This window comes from Topomyia yanbarensis, chromosome 3 (assembly GCF_030247195.1).
Source record: "Topomyia yanbarensis strain Yona2022 chromosome 3, ASM3024719v1, whole genome shotgun sequence".
NCBI classification, from domain to species: Eukaryota; Metazoa; Arthropoda; class Insecta; order Diptera; family Culicidae; genus Topomyia; species Topomyia yanbarensis.
In genome coordinates, this window is record NC_080672.1 from 12,414,332 (window position 1) to 12,433,931 (window position 19,600).

The 19,600-nt window shown below is 37.2% G+C and overlaps 1 protein-coding gene across 1 annotated transcript; it reads left to right on the top strand.

The window, feature by feature from the left end:
* Nucleotide 1: 1 nt before the first annotated feature.
* LOC131694235 (mutS protein homolog 4-like) lies at nt 2–19,370 on the top strand. Its single transcript, XM_058982759.1, has 6 exons — nt 2–114; nt 180–384; nt 440–1,036; nt 17,432–17,741; nt 17,796–18,250; nt 18,305–19,370. Exons 1-6 carry the CDS (start codon nt 2–4, stop codon nt 19,361–19,363), a joined length of 2,739 nt encoding a protein of 912 aa, XP_058838742.1. The 3' UTR covers nt 19,364–19,370.
* Nucleotides 19,371–19,600: the final 230 nt, after the last annotated feature.

Consider the following 19,600-nt stretch of genomic DNA (forward strand, 5'->3'; position numbering starts at 1 on the left):
AATGAATTTCATCAAAAATCGTATCGACCGAAAGCCGGAACCACTGGCTAAACCGCAAATATTCCGACACATCGATTTTCGCCGTCCGGGTTATGGCCGTGGAAACGCACGCAGGTAATTTCCATTGCATTTGTAAGTTAATGTACTGTATTCGGTTTCAAACTATTCTTATCTGAAAGCATCCACGATACTCTGAATGAAACACTGGCCGCAAATGAACCGTACGTCATTTGTGCCATTGCTGAGGGCCGTGGCCATGCTACACTGGAGATCGGTTTGTGCGCTATTGACCTATCGGCTCCGGTACTGCAGATGACTCAATTCAGCGATAATTTTTGGTATTCGAACGTGCTAACCTCACTTCAGACACTGGATCCGGTTGTGGTAAGATATTTACTACTTTTTATTGACAACGACGTGTTACTTTAGTTTTGAACAGATCTTTTTCAGTGATCATTCGTTAAACAGTCGAACATCGACACTTCCGACCATCATTCGGCAGATTCTACCGGATGTTCAGATTATTGGTCTATCCAGGAGCTTTTTCAACGACGTCAACGCCCAGAAGTACATGGATGAATTATGCTGCTCGAGCTATCAAACAATGAAAAGTTGTATTCTGGCCAAGTATTACGGGTTGGCAGCTGTTGGCGCAGTTTTGCGTCACTGTTTTGAAAGTAATTTGTTAAGAATCGCACCAAAATCGCTCCAGTTTAGGTATCTGAGTAAGCAAAGTACCCTGGCGGTTGACGTCGAATGCGTTAGTCACCTGGAGCTGATTTATTCGCTGAAAAGCATGGCCGATAAGAGCTCACTGTATCGGCTTGTGAATCACTGCATCACGGGAATCGGGAAGAGACATTTACGGGCGAATCTGTTAGAACCTAGCTGCTGTCGGGAGACGGTGGAAAAGAGGCTTAACTGTGTTCGAGAATTACTCACAAAGGCCGATATTTTATGCGGGATTCAAGGAATTTTGCGGAATTTGGTGGACATTGGCGGTCTGATGAAGCTCTCGGTGGACGTGGATAATTTGGTAAGTGTCGATGAATAGGCTGAAGGAGAAATGCATCCAGGTAACCAGTGCATGCAGTAAAGTAGCATATAATTTGCATTTCATATGCTTCTTGCAGTAAGCAGCATTCCGAATTCACAACAGTTATAAAGAAGCATCTTTATATCACAGCAGTAATGTAGCCGTATATTTTACCAACAGAAACTTTTAAATAGCATTTAAAACGACTTAAATGCGTATCAGGTAGCCGTTAAGGCGCATTTTGCATGCTTATTGGTTACTTGGGTACTCAACGGTTTAGAATAGCAGGAAGAACCAGCTAACAGTTTTGCTTAACACACTTAAGACAGACACCGTCGACTTGATTCCTCTATGTAATAATAATAATAGAATCTACTTTCACTGCACAACAATTCGCATTTCAACTACAGAACTTAGGTAGAATATAAGAGAACGAAATGATGGTCCCTTTTGATGTATTCTCTTCAGGTATTGTAATTCGCACTCACTCACGCGAAAAGCAGCTCTCCGATGTCTCACTTTTCCAGGATAAGATGAGTCGCAAAATTCTCCGTCTCCACAAATAATGTGGGAATATTTTTTCCAATATTTTTTTTTCAGATCTTTACCTTCTCGCGAGAGAAGGAGATAATATTTTATTTTAGTGGAAATTTATAAAAGCGTCTAAATATACACTCCAATTCAAAGAATATCGACAGAGAAGTACGTTAGACTTGTTTTGTCGTGTTTTGGAATAGCGCCGGCAAGACAGCGAGCGCAAAAAGGATACCATGATAAACTCATTCGCTCATTCTCCGGTGGTTTTATTTATCTGGAGAAATTGTGTGAGTGTCAATAATTTTTCGTGTGACAATGTGAGTTTTTGTTGTCGGAGTGGTAAATTATCCGAACTTATTTACTCATATGAGTGATAAATGCAATGCCTGATCCTCCTTATTTCCTAGTGTCTCCATTTCTTTGTGAACAATTCGTGGCAAACCTCGAGAAGTGCCTAAACGAGAAAGGCGTATTTCCTGAACGCATGGAGATACGTTGACTTTGTATCATCAAACGTAAAAATTTAAAATAAATGAAATGTTGGAATCCAATAACAACATCCATACAAATATCAAGACTACAAAGAAACAAAGGAAGAAGTGAAAGATAACGAATTATCCATTTTTATAATCCTTGCAACAAGGAAAGGAAAATTCTTGATTTGTACAATATATAGGAACCTACTACTAGTGAAGGAGTTTTACCGAATACTTCAAACCATTCTTTTCGGCACCACATTTCATCACATGGTCCATTCTATGGACCACTAAAATAAGAATTAGACTTAAATTTTCAATAGAAGTAAATTTCAACAAAAATAAGGCTTATTCAATTAAAATCTAATTTAAAAAGTTAGATATGGATCTTGTTTTCAGTAAAAGAAACTACCAACTAAAATCAATACAATATTTACACACAGCAAAACTGGGATATAAAATATTGAAGGGTTGTGTACAGGACACAACCACGGTGACATTGAAAGTGCAACTTTTTCAAGAACGTGCGTGTCTTCAGTAAAAATAGTTGATGGCACATGCTAGTTTACTTCCCGATTCCATATGTTACAATTTGTTATACACCCTTCCCGTGAACATAATTTACTTTTCCCTCCGACAGTAGCATTATTATAAATTCTAGTCTAGTACAACAACATTCGCTCTGCTATGCTTTTAATATAATCGATTATTTCAATTAATCAATTATCTCTTGGCTTTAATCGATTACAATTAGCAACTTTGTGAAATATAATCTATCCACTCAGCGCTCTACTGAGGGTAAACCTATGCTCTCCAAATTAAATATTTTGTTTTGCAACAAAATATGAATGAAATTTTCCATGATTCATGTTTTGTCATAAAACTTTTATTTGATACGGCATTTGACAAAACTTTTTTACGCCGGGGTTTCTTTTTACAAAATATGTTACAAAACTATCACGTTATAGTAAAGAGTCACTTCCTAATACTAAAGGTATAGTTTTGAAATTTTTAGTTTTATATTATAGAACTGTCACCATTATGAATCTAGAAGTGTACCACAGGAGTTCTAAACGTGTTTCAAATGGAGCAACTAAGAAAACGGGAGCGTATACCAGATTTAATGTTTGAAATAATAAAACAAAACATGATTGTTTCCGTTCCAGTTTTACTTTGAACCTCCTATATATGCCCTACGGAATTTTGAACAACATAAAATACTAATGCTTGCAAACCTGGGATAAAAACTAATCCATGTTTTCTCTTCTTCAGATGGCTTTACTTTTAGGATGACTACCAAAGATCACTTTAGTTTAACATTTTTAAATCAAAAATCAATTCAGAAATTGCTCTAGCATAAACCCTCACTCATCCACCAACATCTTCAACACACCCCTGCATTTCAGTAGACGCAAACCCAATTAAGTTTGCCCGTACTTTAAACATACAGAAACATGCCAGATGTCTTAGTGCCAAAAACACATCACGTATATCCGAAATTTAAAACGTGTGTGCCAATAGGCTCATAACCCTACGTATTTACCAGTCACTAAAATCGTTTGGCGTCTCAACAACCGAACGCGCACACAATCATAAAACTTAATTTGTTCCCTTTGTCCCAGCCACAACGCAAACTCACAAACACGTCGCACCCTGCCGTGTTCAAACCAAAGGCCACCCTACCCACTCACTTTGCAAATCATCGTGTATACACGACTGAAACTTATCGCACCTGTTTCTTTACTATGTGCAAGTATCGCGTGCTCTTCATCGTGCTGTGCGATTTGAAACTTTGCATACACGAATGAGTTCGTCTATGCAAAGTTTGCCTTGCCATCACTGCCTTGTCCCACTTATCGCATCATCCGGACATTATTGTCCAGGTCCTGCGCGTGCAAAAATCGAGCAATGACTGACGCAAACGAACACGCGGTACCTCTATAAATAGCCCCCCGTATCTGATTGAGTTGCTTAGGTGCTCCCTATTGACGGCTCTGCTCGGGATAGATTGACTGATGTATGGGGGTTTTCACGTTTTCCGAGATCTATTCATTTTTGCTTGTTTATCAATAGTGTGCTATTGAAATACAAAAACAATTTAGCAATAAAGCATAATTTCAGTTAATTCCGAAATGTTTGGTAATGAACAGACGGAAATCCGTTCATAAAAAAACAAAGTTATTAGCGCTCAAAATAGAGACGCAAAAACGTGACATCGCGTGATTTTAAATTTTAGAATGACACCCTACCCCAGATAGTGCAGGAAGACATTTTCAATTTCAAAAACGATTATTTTATTGCATGATTTCAAAAAATGTAACGTAACTATAATAACAACTACCGGTGTGAAAACAGATTATTATTTTGGCAACCTATTTACCAACGACCGGTGCGAAAGCGGCTGTCTTAATATAATATTATCTTTTATCAAAATACACACTCATTTGCTTACGCACCGGTGCTGATAGTCTAAGGAGACCTTCTCCTGGATTCGCCGAAAAATCAAGCAAACTTTTAATTTTTTTGTGGAAAAAGTGAAAGACATACCAACTTCTGCTTTTGATCTCTTATTCGTTATTTATCGATAATTACAAAATGATCTTTTTTCGAAAATTTAAAATGGCAGATCTCGCCGGCCCGTGCGCGCGAAACATCGTCCTACTTCGCCAAGTGCAGGGTTTCTCGTAGTTAACCGAAATGAGAAATTGATATAATTTATTAAAATAGATAAAATTTCCTATGGCATATATCAAATTTCAATAAATTTTGATGAAAAATAAACCCATTTTATAGACAGTAACGAAATAAAGGTGAAATTTGTATCTTTTTTCTGTAATCTCGTAACTATAAATAATTAATTTTTATGCCAATGTTAGGTATAAGTCAATCAAAAAAGTACAAACTTCCAAACATTTTTTTGAATAAAGGAAATCAGATCAATAGAACAAGACCTACTCTTGGCGTTCTTCTTGGTTTCGAGAAAAACACCATTTTGAAGACGGCATTTAGAGTTTTCGAAAAAAAACAAATCATTTTTGCCTTTCTCATATAAAGAAAGGCTATGCAATCACTGTAAAAATCGACTTTTTAACCGAGGCCCGGAGGGCCGAGTATCATACACCATTCGATTCAGTTCGTCGAGATCGGCAAATGTCTGTGTGTGTATGTATGTGTGTGTGTATGTGTGTGTGTGTATGTGTGTGTGTGTCATTTAAACTCACACAATTTTCTCAGAGATGGCTGAACCGATTTTCGCAAACTTAGTTTCATCTGAAAGGTATAGCGCTCCCATAAGCTGCTATTGAATTTTTAGTTGATCCGACTTCCGGTTCCGGAGTTACGGGTTGAAGAGTGCGGTCACACAGCAAATTCCCATATAAACTGGTACCACCATGATGTTCAAATGATGTAAAACATATTGAAATTGATGTAACATTACTCTAGTTTGCGGGTCTGGATCACTAATGATCAATCAAAGCAGCTTTGACCACATTGGCCACCTATGACAGTTCATGACGCCCCCGGGGAACCCGCTAAGTTCCTAAGCTTATATCACACCCATTCCCAAACGAATTCTCTACCGATTTTTACAAACTTGATTTCAAATGAAAGATACAGTAATACCATTAACTGTTGCTGACTTTTGCTTCCGGAGTTACAGGGGTGTTAGTAAGGATACACTGGAATTTCCCATATAAATCGGTACAATCGTAATACCTCAGAGGCTAAAAACTATTGAAATGGTCACCAAATTACTTCTAATCGTAGATCTAGATCACTGATTGCCAATCAAACATTCTTTGAATATATTGTCCACTATCGACGATTCCGGAAGTCCGGAACTCCGGGCATATTCCACAATTAATGTCACATCGGTTCATCGGTGATGACTGAACCGATTTTCTCAAACCAAGTCTCAAATGGAAGGCAAAATATGCAGTTGAGTATTGCGTCGCCGCCCCTCCCTCTCCTTGCCTTGCCCTTACACCTCCCTCCTTCATCACTCCCCTCCCCTTGGACCACCCTCACGCCCGCATTTCCTTCATCCACCCCGTATACCGAAATAAGATGAAAGATTTCTGACGCATCCTCCACTCTACTAACCCCCCCATTCCACCAACATTTAAAAATATAATCACATGAAGATAACATTGAACTCATGCTGATTAAGCTAATTAAATATTATTCTTTTTCCTTTCTCATATAGAAAGGTTATGCAATTGCTCCAAAAACCGACTTTCTAACCGAGGCCCGCAGTGCCGAGTCTTATATAACATTCGACTCAGTTCGCCGAGATCGCAAAATATCTGTGTGTATGTATGTATGTGTGTATGTGCGGATTTGTTAACAAAATGTCCACATCGGTTTCTCGGAGATGGCTGAACCGATTTTTACAAACTAAGATTCAAATGAAAGGTATAATATTCCCATAGGTTGCTATTGAATTTCATTTTCAACCGACATCTTGTTCCGGATTACGAGTTGAAGAGTATGGTTACAAAACAAAATTTGTTGATTTGTCCACATCGGTTTCTCGGAATTTTCTGAACCGATTTTGACAAACTTGATTTTAAATGAAAGGTCCATCAGCTACTGTTGAATTTTGTGTGGATCCGAGTTCTGGTTCCTGAATTACAGGGTAATACGTACGATCGCGCAGCAAATCCCGATTCCAACGAATTCTGCGATGAATGTAAAAAGGTGAATTTTTTTCCAAAATGTAAACACAACTGTTGAATTTGTAGATCTAGGTCACCAACAGTCATTCAAAGTCTCTTTGGCCACACTGGCCACCATCGACGGATCCGGAAGCATCCAAATTCAGAATAACGGTTATATTGGTTTCTCGAAAATGGTTAGAACGATTTGATCAACTTAGTCTCAAATGACAGGTGTTGCGTCCCCGGAAACTGATATTAAATTCCATCTCCATCCGACTTTCAGCTCCGGAGTTACGGGTTGTGGAGTGCGATCACATAGAAAACTCCGATTCAAACCGATACCGCGATGAATGCAAAAAGGTGCTCTTATATATACTTACCAAGTGTAATAAGAATGAAATACATTTCCATAATGTTATATTGTACGAACCAGCTATTAAATTGTAGTTTGGAGAAATGAGAAAGGCACAATTGCACCTCTAGGTGGATTAAAACAGGTTTTTTACAAAAGAGTTTATTCGTGAGTTTTTTGTTACTCGGGAGATTTTTTACTTCATCAAAATCGGAAATAGGTTAAAGTGTCTATTTTCACCCTATTTAGGAGGGTACCTTACAAATTCATTAACTTCTCTGCCTACAAGTGCGTATAATTTGGCATCAACAACTTTGGTTCGTTCTTAAGAACCAATCTACTAACACAAAAAGCCTAAAACGATGAAATGCTAGTGTTTCATCGCAACGAAAGCTCGAATCGAATGCCCCATTTGACCCAATGTGTTCAACAAAGATAGCAAACACTGCATTAACCAACGGCTTCAAATGTGATAGTAGAAACATTTTGAAAACAGGCTCATTATCCTAGATACGTTGGCCATAATATGCAAGGGACGATAGTGGTAACGAGTTTGACAGAATTGTTCTCACCGCTGCAATTAATGTTACCACGGCCATCTCTTTTTTAATGCACCTGTATTTGTCCATCAACATCTAGCGTAATGTACTTCTTAACTAAACGCTACATAATTATTTTTTATTGCGAACTTTTTTGGTTTTTTTTGTTAGTGGGACAATTATGCGTAGAATTTCAACAATGGGACAAACCGACTTGGTATTTTTTCACGAACTCTTCGAACAATGTGTATGATTTGAATGTGTTTTCTGAAAATATACTTCAAAAAGGACTGTTTGATGAAAAAAGTGAAAATGATGAAAATGTAACAATTATGCGTAGAACAGCAGTATAGCGTTGCCTCTCATTGTGTAGCTCAAGTTATGTGAAACCCATTATCCAATGTGTTTGCGTTAAAAAACATTTTGTTTTGTAAACGTTGTTGGCGATATTGTGTTTTCGAGCATACCAAGTAAATTTTTTAAATTTTAAACACTTTCTCAATTGATTTTATTTTTCGATAGTGCGTAAAAAGAGTCATCCAATATTTTTATTTTTGGAATTCACTCCAAAGTGCATCTCGTCAATGCAGGGGATATTTACTTCGGCCTGAAGAATTTCAAAAATATGCTTTTGAATGTGGAACACGCGTCAAAGTAGAATGCCGGTGTAATGAGATTGAAATATATTGACAATTGTCGGTTAATATACAATTTTATTGAAAATACATTCAGCCCGAACTTTTGATATAATTGAATCTCCATTCTCTGGCATATTCATACATACCGCCAACTTACCCCGGGGCAGGGGTAAATTAGCGGGTTTTCCGCGTCACACATTTCTGTCTATAAAAACAAAGAAAATTCATCAAACGCTTTGATAAAATTCAGGGATGTTGGCTACAGCCGCGTGCAGGCCCGACGAGAGGGGGGGGTGAGGGGGGGCAACTACCCTGGGGCCCGGGTCTGTTTTGGGGGCCCGCATTTTAAACTGAATTGAATTTATTTTAATTTAATTGTTGAAGTTTGTTTCTGTTGATACTGCAAATATATTACAATCAACTACGCTCCAATCGTTCCAATGGTTTTCTGAAGTACGTGAACGTAACCCAATTAGATTCATTTAACAGTGCAATTGAACCATTCTGGTTTCATTTATCGCAAGTGTTTTTCAAAGTATGTAGTATGAAGTGGTATACAATTTATCATATTCTTAGCTAACTCTTACTAATAAAAGTTGGATATTTTCGGAATGTGGTTGACGAGTAGATGACGAAAATCAATGCATGAAGCCATTTTGAAAACCAAGATGGCGAATTCCAGTTACGACATCATTATAACCTAAAATATTGACGTTCTCGAAATAAGATAATCATAGAATAGATATAGGTATAGTGATTTGTGATGCGAATGATATGATTATAGAAAACTTTTCTCAACCAGAAGACGCAATATTGGCCTGCAAAAGGGCATCGCTCATCTACTCGTCAAACCCGCTTAAAAATACCCTCATAGTTTATACAGATATTGTTCGAAATAGCTCCAAGCTACTATTTGTATCATCTACTCGTCAAGCCCGTTTCAAAAATTCCCAAATTGTTAGGGTTATCGAGATTATTGTTCAATCGGAAGTCTCCATCCTGGATTTCAAATATCCATTTTGTTAGGGTTATCGATAATGTTGCTCAACCAACGAATTTTAATAAGAATGTGAAGCGAACTTTTTTACTATCTGAACCCCAAAAAACGAACTACGGCTTGGTTCGTAAATGGAGGTTGCAGTGTACACATTTGATGCAGAAAAATATGGGTATTTAACTAGATACTTATTCTACCCATTAGTTTCCACCAAAAGTTGAAACTCTTTTTCTCAGACTTCGCTGTTGGATCCCAGTCATCGCATTCAGAATGTTTAATCTCTGAATGTCAGCGCAAATGTAACAATTGATTCCAAAACCGATTTTACCATGTTCAGAAACCGATTAAGAAAATTCGTTCAGGTCATAGTGACAACTGCAATAGCTGCATCCAGCACCTCAAAATCAACAACATGTACCAACAACAAGAAACAAGGCAGCATCAGTGGTGCGAAATTTTACATTCAGTTGCCTATTTCTGATGAATTTGCTGAAACCAATATTTAGTTTCAACGCTTCCCTCATTCATTCACTTTCAAACTGACTGAAATTTCATGCAGAATCGAATGGTTGAGTGCAGAGGAAATATAAAATCATTCACCAACCAAAACATTCATTTGTTATTAAGTGGACAGTTTGAAGGCAGAAGTTCTTTTACATTTTCGAGCATAACTGACTTGCGTAATCTATATCTGGCGCACTTTTACTTGATAATCCCTCTCAGAGCTAGCATAGAAACAAGATTCAGTTTGCTTCTGAAACCGAACATATGCGAACATGAATGCGTTGTACCGAAAAAGTGAAGGACGAGGGAAACAAACCAAACATTCGATTCATTGTGGTGGGCATGAATTGAATTTTGTTTCTCCTTCAAGCTCAAGAAGGGATGTCAATTTTTCTAAGCTCTGATTCTGGGCATCATTAACGATGGTAGCATTAACGTGCGTCAAGGGAGCATGAACGATGGCGATATAGACTGTATGGCAACGCCGCAAAAAGGGTTTCCAATTGCAATGGCAAGTCGGGCGCAAGTCATTCTAATGGTCAGCCACAAATATTCCTTTATTAATTTTTATTTTTTCAATCTATTACATGTTTAAAATACTGATGGCTCTGTTAAGCTAACGCATTGAATCGTATCAAAAAACAATTTTCATAAAAAATAGTTTAATTGAAACGGTTGCATCCGTATAGTTTCTCTAATCGATATTGAAATAAGAAGTCATATATGGTAGGGCCCGTCAGTACTTCAAACCCCGGGGCCCGGCGCGGCTCTCGACGGCCCTGGCCGCGTGTTCTATTTTGCAAGATCTATGTACATCATAGCTGTATAAAATGGAAACTGAAAACACCGCAAACTAGCCCCGGTCTTCCCTATACTTTTTTGTTTAAAGTGAGTCTGCGTCTACTTTCGTGGTAGTCGTGGGATACGTGCTAAGTGAAATAAGAATGTAATAGACATTTCCACAATTCTATTGAACAAAACCAGCTAATGAATCATAGTTTCGATAAATGAGAAAGGCGCAATCGCACCACAAGGTGGATTAAAACAGGCTTTTGAGGTCTCCGACCACTATGCAGCGGTGTCTTTTGATGACTCCTTCTCGATAACAATCATTTACTCAATTTGTTGAGCTGAGTCGTTTGGTTCACAAAAGACTAAGGCCAGGCCTCTGAAAAAATCTTCAAAGTTTGAGGGTTTCTGTACGTATCTTTTTACGGTGAAGATATGTGGAAGCCAGGAACGCACGCTTGTTTCTAGGCACCGACGCGCTTGTTTACATTGAGAAAAAATGGAATTCGAAGTGAAAATTCAAACACACAAATGAGAGTTCCCTTCGGTCATCTGCCCAGTGGCAGAAAGTTTGAAGTTTTGTTTGTAAACGATTAATGTTTCGCGGATGTTTTTTCAATGGTGCTTGACTAAAGTGCATTTGAAAAAGTGTTCTGAAAATGAGAAGAAGAAAAAAATAAACCCCAAAGTGAAGAGGGGTGATATTTTCGCACAAAATAAGAGCTACAGATGGAATTCAGTCAAAAACTCGGGTTGATTGTATAGGAAAATGTTTTAGCTTCCTCAAGTAGCAGTTTCGTGGTACACCGGCAAGGTTAGTGTATTGAAAAATGTATTTTTATATTTGCTCATGTCAGATACCGTAAACCGGGGTGACATTGATCACTTTTCGAAGTAATCATTACATATTTTTAGACGCAACACATTTTTTTTTTCAAATTTGATATTTTTAAACCATGTACTGATGTATGGAGAAAAAGATTGGATGGTTTTACCTAAAATTGTCCGCTTACAGCTATTTTTCCAAAAATATTTTCAAGTTGAAGTCCGTTTTCGTATTCCGGAGTAACTTTGATAACCTGCATGTTCACCCACATTAAGTTGTTGATGTCAATGTTTTTCGTTCAAATGTTTGTTTAAACTAATTCTGGAAAGATACTCATTGTTAAATAGTTATTAATTTGTATTCTAAAAAGTATTTCAATGTACTGTACAATTCGAGTAACCAAAATTCGTATAATTTGTGTACAACTAGAATAAAATATTCTGAAAACCTTTAAAACTGCAAAAATGGTTTTATTTCAGTACTTTATCAATGTACAAAAAGTTTCATCCATTTTAACACGTTGGAATATTGAACAATAAAAAATGTTGCGAATTTTAGCTTAACATAATTTCAAATAATTGCCAACTAGTTTTACAAAAAAATGTATTTAAAATAAACAAACTCTTGAGACTAAATTTGGCACATCCCAATCTAACGGAAAATAAAAACTCGCTTGTAATTTATTACTCTTGCTCAAATCTGAGATTTATTTGTTTTATAAAAAAAACACACTTTTCGAAGCTTCATAAAAATAAGGAAAAGTCAAATTTCGGTGTTTTGTAGTTTTTGTACCCAAAAACCGAACAATATACTCAAAAAGTATAACAAATCAGTATTTTATAAGTTTAGAGTTAAAACCATTTCAAATTAAAATGGTTCGGTAGACTATTCTGGTTTAATAAGCGATCTACGAAAAAAGTTTCGAGTGATCAAAGTCACCCCGATGATCAAAGTCACCCCGGTTTACGGTACATGGTTAGGCAGGGGAGAGGAGTGTGCGCGTCGTAGGAGCTATGTTGTGGCGCGCATGTATAATGTCCTTAAATAAACGTTAAAAAATCAGCTCCCCCTCCCTTGAGAATTTTCTACGCACGGGCCTGGACCACCCTAATTTAACTAATACAAAATATCGATGAAAAAGTAATAAAAAAGTTTGTCGAAGGCATCATACAGGGTGTTTGGTTCATGAGTAAGAATCTCTCGAAGGGTGATTTACTGTCATATTTGGAGCAAAAAATCGTTCTACACATACCATCAAATCTCAACCGTTACAGAGTTATTGAACTTTTTGTGTAAAAAACTTGTTTATCTTAAAACACCTCTAACTCAAAAAGTATACCTCGTATTTTAAATCTTTTAGTGCCATTGGAAAGGTGAGAAAATTTTCTATTGAATAATGTTCTCATATCTTTCAGATAATTAGTTTTAATTACCTTTTAGTTGTAAAGTAGTTAAAAGTTAGTGTTTTTGATGGGGTTTTTGTTAATTTTCTCAAAATAATGAATTATGATTATAGCAATATCTATTATCTAAAAGTTGGGTTTGGGGACGATTCATAATTTGTTCTTCAACATAATATTCCTATCTCTTCTCGTTTCCTTGTAATTTGACTTCTAAACTTTTCCTGTAATTGACTTGCAAGTTCTTAAAAGACTCTAATCTAAAAAATATGCTTTATATCGCTATTACCAGGGCTTCATTGGAAAGCTGAGAAAATTTCCTTTCGATGTATGTGCAGATATCTTTTAGTTAAGTGTACTACATGGCTTTTTACTAGTAGTATAACTCAAAATTTGCGTTTTTTGGTGATTTTTGTAATTATTCTAAATATTAATCAACTAAATTTATCGTCACTATTGTTCATTTGGTACCCCTTAATATTCTCTACAACTTGTTATTTGACACTTTATCCCTATCGCTTTTCATTTCGCTGCAATTTAATAGTTAACACAGCATGGCCACATCACAAATGCAGTGGGTTCGAAATCGTTGTTTTTGCATATGAAACGAAAAGATAAAAATGATTTTGCTTCGAAACTAAAAGAGATAATTGAATGGAGTCAAGGGAAGAACTGTAGAACTTGCTGAGATGCATTCATTCCTTGATAATAATGGTGAAGTTTATTACTTACTATTTTTAGAAAATAACGAAAATGCAAATAATAACACTAACTTTAAACTAATTAACTTCTAAAAGAATACTAAATTCACTTAACTGAGAGGTATTAAAACATTTTTCTCAGTAAAATTTTCCTGGCTTTCGAATAAAAATAAGAAAAGGTACAATAAGTGCCATATATTTTCAATAAGAGCTAGTATTAGTGAATATGAGATAAAAATATCCAAGTTCAATAACCCAAACACATTAAAACAAGACAAGATAAGTGCATCATGTCAAAGAGCAAATTATACAACTTTTCAAGACTAACAATTTGAATTATTAAAATAGTGATGTTAACTATTAAGATTTTCGCGAAGTGAACGAAAAATCGATCAAAATTGTTAAATTTTAAATAAATTACTGTGAAAAAATTACTTAACCTCATTAGCTGTAACATTTGAGGACATTTTTCAGTGAAAATTTTTCTCACCTATCCAATGGATCTAAAAGATTTGAAATACAAAGTATATTTTTTGAGTTAGAGCTATTTTAAGACAACTAAGTTTTTAACACAAAAAGTTCATTAACTTAGTAACGGTTGAGATTTCATTGTATGTGTAGAACGATTTTTTTCTCCAAATATGACAGTCAATCATCTCTCGAGAGGTTCTTAACCATGAACCAAACACCATGCATGTCTAAAGTTAATCGTTTGGGCGCAAACAGTTTTGTCTTCATAAATACGGCTTTGGGATCATAGTGGAATGGCGCCTAAATGAGAGAAGTCCACATTAGAAATAATGAACTAAAGGCTTACTAGATTATCCAACATGTATTTCGAGAGGTTTCCATGCTGCCTGACAGAACGGAAACTGTACTTCATGCAAATTATATGACGTTTGCATTAGGCGCAAATATGTATTTGTTCAATAATGCATTCTAGCATAACCGGTGCTACGTGTCGTTAAAAAAATATGCTCGAAGATCGGTTATTCGGATTTGTTTCTGTTTAAGGGACCACTTCAACGGAAAAATTATATCGACGATGAAAGTATTTTAGGAACACTGTTGATTACTTTGATGGGTAATGGCAAGACACGCATTACAAATAAATGAGCGTTACATTTGAAAAGGTCCTTTAGTTGTTACACAAATTAATAACATGCGAATAATGTCAATTTTGCATGAAGCTGATCTCAGATGCGTGTCTAAAGTTTTTTCAGCATTGAACAAAAAACCGAATTGGGTTCTTACATGAATTGCAGCATGGATTCCTTTTTATCACCACTAGTGTTGTGTGAATCCACTCAGCTTCTTCAAAAACGATTGGAGAAATGAAGTAGGTTTTCAAGCTGATTTCTATAGAAAAATTATATAGGAGAATCGAAGAATTCAATGCAAGTCAGTTGCAATGTAATTGACTGTGACGACGCTTTCCAGATACTAAGTTGCCTTTTCTTCCAATAATTATCTGCCAAGCATTACTGATACCAGCTGGAAACTTTCACGTCAATACAATACAGCGTTTACCCCTGTGTGTGGAGCGTATAGCTAATTTTAAAAAAAACGACTGTTTATAAGTCCTTGGGTATAACTAGTTTTGCTTCAACAAATTTTTTATTGTAGAAGTTTTCAACCATAACTCCTTGTTCAGGGTTAGGAAAACCCGTGTGATGGTTTCGAATCGGACCCAGGTGAGCTGCGTACCACACAATCCATTTATAAACTATATTGTATCCGCGCCTTTCAAGAGATTTCGAAGCAGACATTCAGTATATAGGACAATTGCAAGAAATGAACACCACGACACTGAAAGTATTTGTATCGGTTCATGAACATACGACGAAAGTCTCATTGGATGTCTATTGCTGCGTATCTAGTCCTCATAGTCGATGACCGTACGTCGTCCTAGGGAAGGAAGACTCTACACATCACCTGCAATCTTGTCGATTTTTTTCGCCCGCTGACCATCTCTTGTCCTTCTGTTGGATCAGCTGTTGTTATATGAACGACGGGGATGTTATTCAAGCAGTTGTCGCAATTCGTGTTCCATACGTTGTCTTCATGGTTTATGTTATATCTGCTGCCCACCATAAAGGTTTCACAATACCTTCCACTCGAAAACACTGAGGGTGCTTTGGTCCTTTGGCAGCACTACAATATCACTAGCCTCTGTCTCTTCTCCGTGTTTCTGAGGTTCGCATGGTACTTGGTCGTTTCTTACCGAACATGCTATTCACTTGACTAGTACCATGACTGAATGTTATAAACCACACCATTACGTGGATTTGTTTCAAAATTTTGTCTTAGAAGGGTTACTAGCTACAAAAACAATTGTTCAGTTATTTATAATATAACAAACAAGACCTCGCATTGTTTACTCATCCACCAGCTCTCGATCATACGCTGCTGTAACCCTTTACCGATATTGAAAACGTGCCTGACCTGGCAGTACAGAGATATAGAACTGGTCTTTCAAAACAGTAATGAAATGTCCGAGGTCCATTCAAAAAGAATTCATGAATTCAGTACATTTGCATCCGTTGTTCCGTTTTGCGTCGAATCTTGGGAACGATGGATTTACTTTGTTTTTGTTGACGCCTAAATAGACACATTTTGACGATTTTTTGCGTACAACATATGGCAAAGGGGCGTAATCGTACACCATGCTCCTGCACACAGTCCGTAAGGTGAACGAAAAAAATGGTAATCCTCGCAAGTAGTTGAAAATAACGGTCTATATCAAACGAATATATTAATTTTATTCGTTAAACGTGGCCGAATTTTCCATGACAATACACCTCGTTTGTTTCGATTGATTGTGCCAAGCATGCATGCAATGAACCATCAATTTGAATACGCTTGTATGGTACCCGGTAAACTTGAGTTTATCTTTTGTTATACAGAATACTTACAAAAGTCACATGTTATGTGTCGTGTAATATGATAGATGTCGGCTTATTACATTGCAATTATTATACTGATACAAATTTATCTCCGAAATAAACATACAGTTACATTACAGGTACAATGTACAACAATGCCCTTAGTAGCATGTGAAAAAATAAAACATCATTTCCCCAAAAGTAATATAAACCCTTTTCAACTTGCGGCCCAGATTTAGAATTTGACATCAATGCAAGTCAAGTCATTTGTATCAACAAACAAGCGAAACTGTGGCTAGCTGGCCATGAGATATGATTTTATCAAAAAAGCTTTCACACTGTAACAAACGATCGATAATGAATGGTCAATTATGCTAGCAAATGTTCATAGCTTTATTTCAAAGAAATGAGATAAACGCTTACCTGTATTACTTTTACCGAAATAAAACTTACTCTCAAAGACTTATTTCATGTTTACATTTTACTATGATGCAATATGTGTGTTTCGCAAGATTACATATCCAATTTTGACCACAATCTAATGATTTTCACGTAGTGCTCGAAAGCCTGCTGATATGCTATAGTGTTGTCGATGTACATGTAAACAAACATGTTTTTACACAAAACTTACGGACAGGAAATTTCTGTTTCGGCACTATTTTTCAGGGAACTATACATTAGGAAAGCTTCTAATACTTATCATAAAGGGATCAAGGTATGTTGAGTGAGTTCTATTATTTACTTACGGAGATAAATGACCCAGAGTGCTGCAGTGTCAGAGAGCGCCATACTGCGGCGATCTGAACTGAGATGCAGATTTTTGGGACAGGAAATCTTCGTAACGGATAAACATTTTGATTCGCTGAGCGTTTCTTAATGTTTCTCGACTTTTATTTTAGGTATCAAAGAATAATGGAGGCAATGCACATTACCAATGCATAGGAAAACGTGAAAACATACAGATGCGCTATTATCACAGATAACATTGAAGTGGTCCGTTAAAGTCATGAATATATTTTCACCGCTAATAACGCTTTTGAGTTTTACCAGAGTTCAAGGACTCGAATAATCAAACAAAATATATTTACAGAAAACCACAAAACAGAACATGATCCACGTATTGAATCAAGCGTCCACCCTTCGGAATGCCCTACAGTGTATTCCTACCCTCGAAGCTCTACTGCAGCCAGTCGAATCCTCAATACTTGTCGATGTTAAAAAAGTGTTGCAGAATCAAACCTATAAACGATTGCTCACAAAAATTTGCACCGTTCTGGATTCGGGCGACTGTAGTTTACAAACGCCAGATTACCATCGTCTGTTTCTGGTTAAATCGGGGGTTTCCTCCACCCTGGACGTACTTCGAGGACTATACACGGAAGTGATCGATGACATAAGAGGTATTTTTTTATACCACTATTATTATTTATACCACTAATTCTTTTTTTTATCAGAATACGTAGCCGAATTGACACGAGAGCATCGCTTACTGCTGAAAATGTCTTTCACAAAGGCTCTCGGTTTCCACATCCAAGTAAGCGTTAAGGAAACGGACACCTCTATTCCAAGCATCTTTAAAATATTAGGTCGTTCGGGACAACGATTCAGTCTAACCACCGCGCAGCTACAGGCTCTCAACGAACGCGTGAACGGTACAATACGCGAGATTGAGACAGTTAGCTACGCCACAATCAAGCAGTTGATAGACTGTATTCGCGAAGACGTGAACTCCGTTTACACATTGGTGGCACACATCACCGATCTAGATGTGCTGCAATCTTTGGCGGTCGTTAGCCAGGACAGGGATTACTGTCGGCCTAGCTTTGGGAGAACAACGAAAATTGTTGCAGCCCGTCATCCGCTGCTGGAGTCGTATGGTGAAAACGAGAAAATCGTTAAAAATAATATTGTAAGATTTCGATCAATAACTGGACTCAATCTAACCATCTTTTTTCTGTCGTAGATTGCTACTCCCGAGTACAACGTTTTCATCGTTACCGGTCCAAATATGAGTGGAAAGACTGTCTATTTGAAAACAATCTGTCTTCTGCAGATCATGGTTCAACTTGGTTGCTATGTTCCGGCGAGCAAAGCTGAATTTCGGATCGCCGATCGTTTAATGGCAATTTTCGGGGCGGCAGAAAATATCGAACAGGACTTATCCAACTCATCACGAATGTCACGAAAATTAGAAATGATCGCTCACAGCTTGACAGTTAACAGTTTGGTCATCATTGACGAACTGTTCGGTGATACGCATTGTCCGGATATGGAAAGTCCACGCTGGAAACTGCTGGAACGATTGGTCAAATTTATTGATTTTCAAGAGGGAGCTGCCTGTGAAAGCCTTTCCGCCATTGGAAGACCCTTTGTTTATCTAACCACACACTGCCACGACATGCTGCGTCCGTTGGAACAGTTTAACAACGTTTCCCGACTGTATCTGCAAACAGAAACTTTTCACGTAGATGGCGTCGATCGTTTACGCTACAAATACACAGTTGCCGAGGGTAAGACTAATGTGAAAAATTACGGTATTTCACTAGCTAGATGTGTTCGCATACCGGATAGTGTGATTAAACGGGCTGAGCAGATCAACGAACAGTTGAGGAACAGTAACTTTTGCGAACCTGTTGCTCACGATACGACAACATTCAACGGATCAATTTCTACAGAAACCAACCATCGGCAGTTTGGTAAGCAGCTGTACAATCTGTACGCTCAGATTGCCTCGCTGATTTCGGAAGCGGACGAACGTAATGGAGATCGTCTCGGTGAACAGTTAAACAGTTTACTGGCGGAATTTACCAGTTCCCTACCGAGAGAAGTCGTTGATTATCTCAAAGACACTTCGCTGGAGTCATTGCTACAGCAAAGAAAACAAATGACACAAAGTAGCCTCGGCAGAACGAGAACCAGTGAGTTCATGATAGATGTTAGCAATAACAGAGCTACTCTGGGAAGTGAACGTTTCGATATGGATGATACTATTTGTATTGATGAAGATTCAGAGGAATTTTAGATTAAATAATGTATATTATAACCGATAACTTACCAAGATTTAGGGATAGAGAAAATATACAAGAAAATTTCGATCGGTTTATTTTATTTCAAGAAATCTATCATTTGCTTGAACTAAATTACAAACCGTAATATCCGATTGATCAGATTAGGAATGAAATTATTCGGTAGCGATGCCTGACATTTCTCGTTTACTTTCATTTAGTGCATTTTGTTGATGTCCCCTTAGCTACCAAAG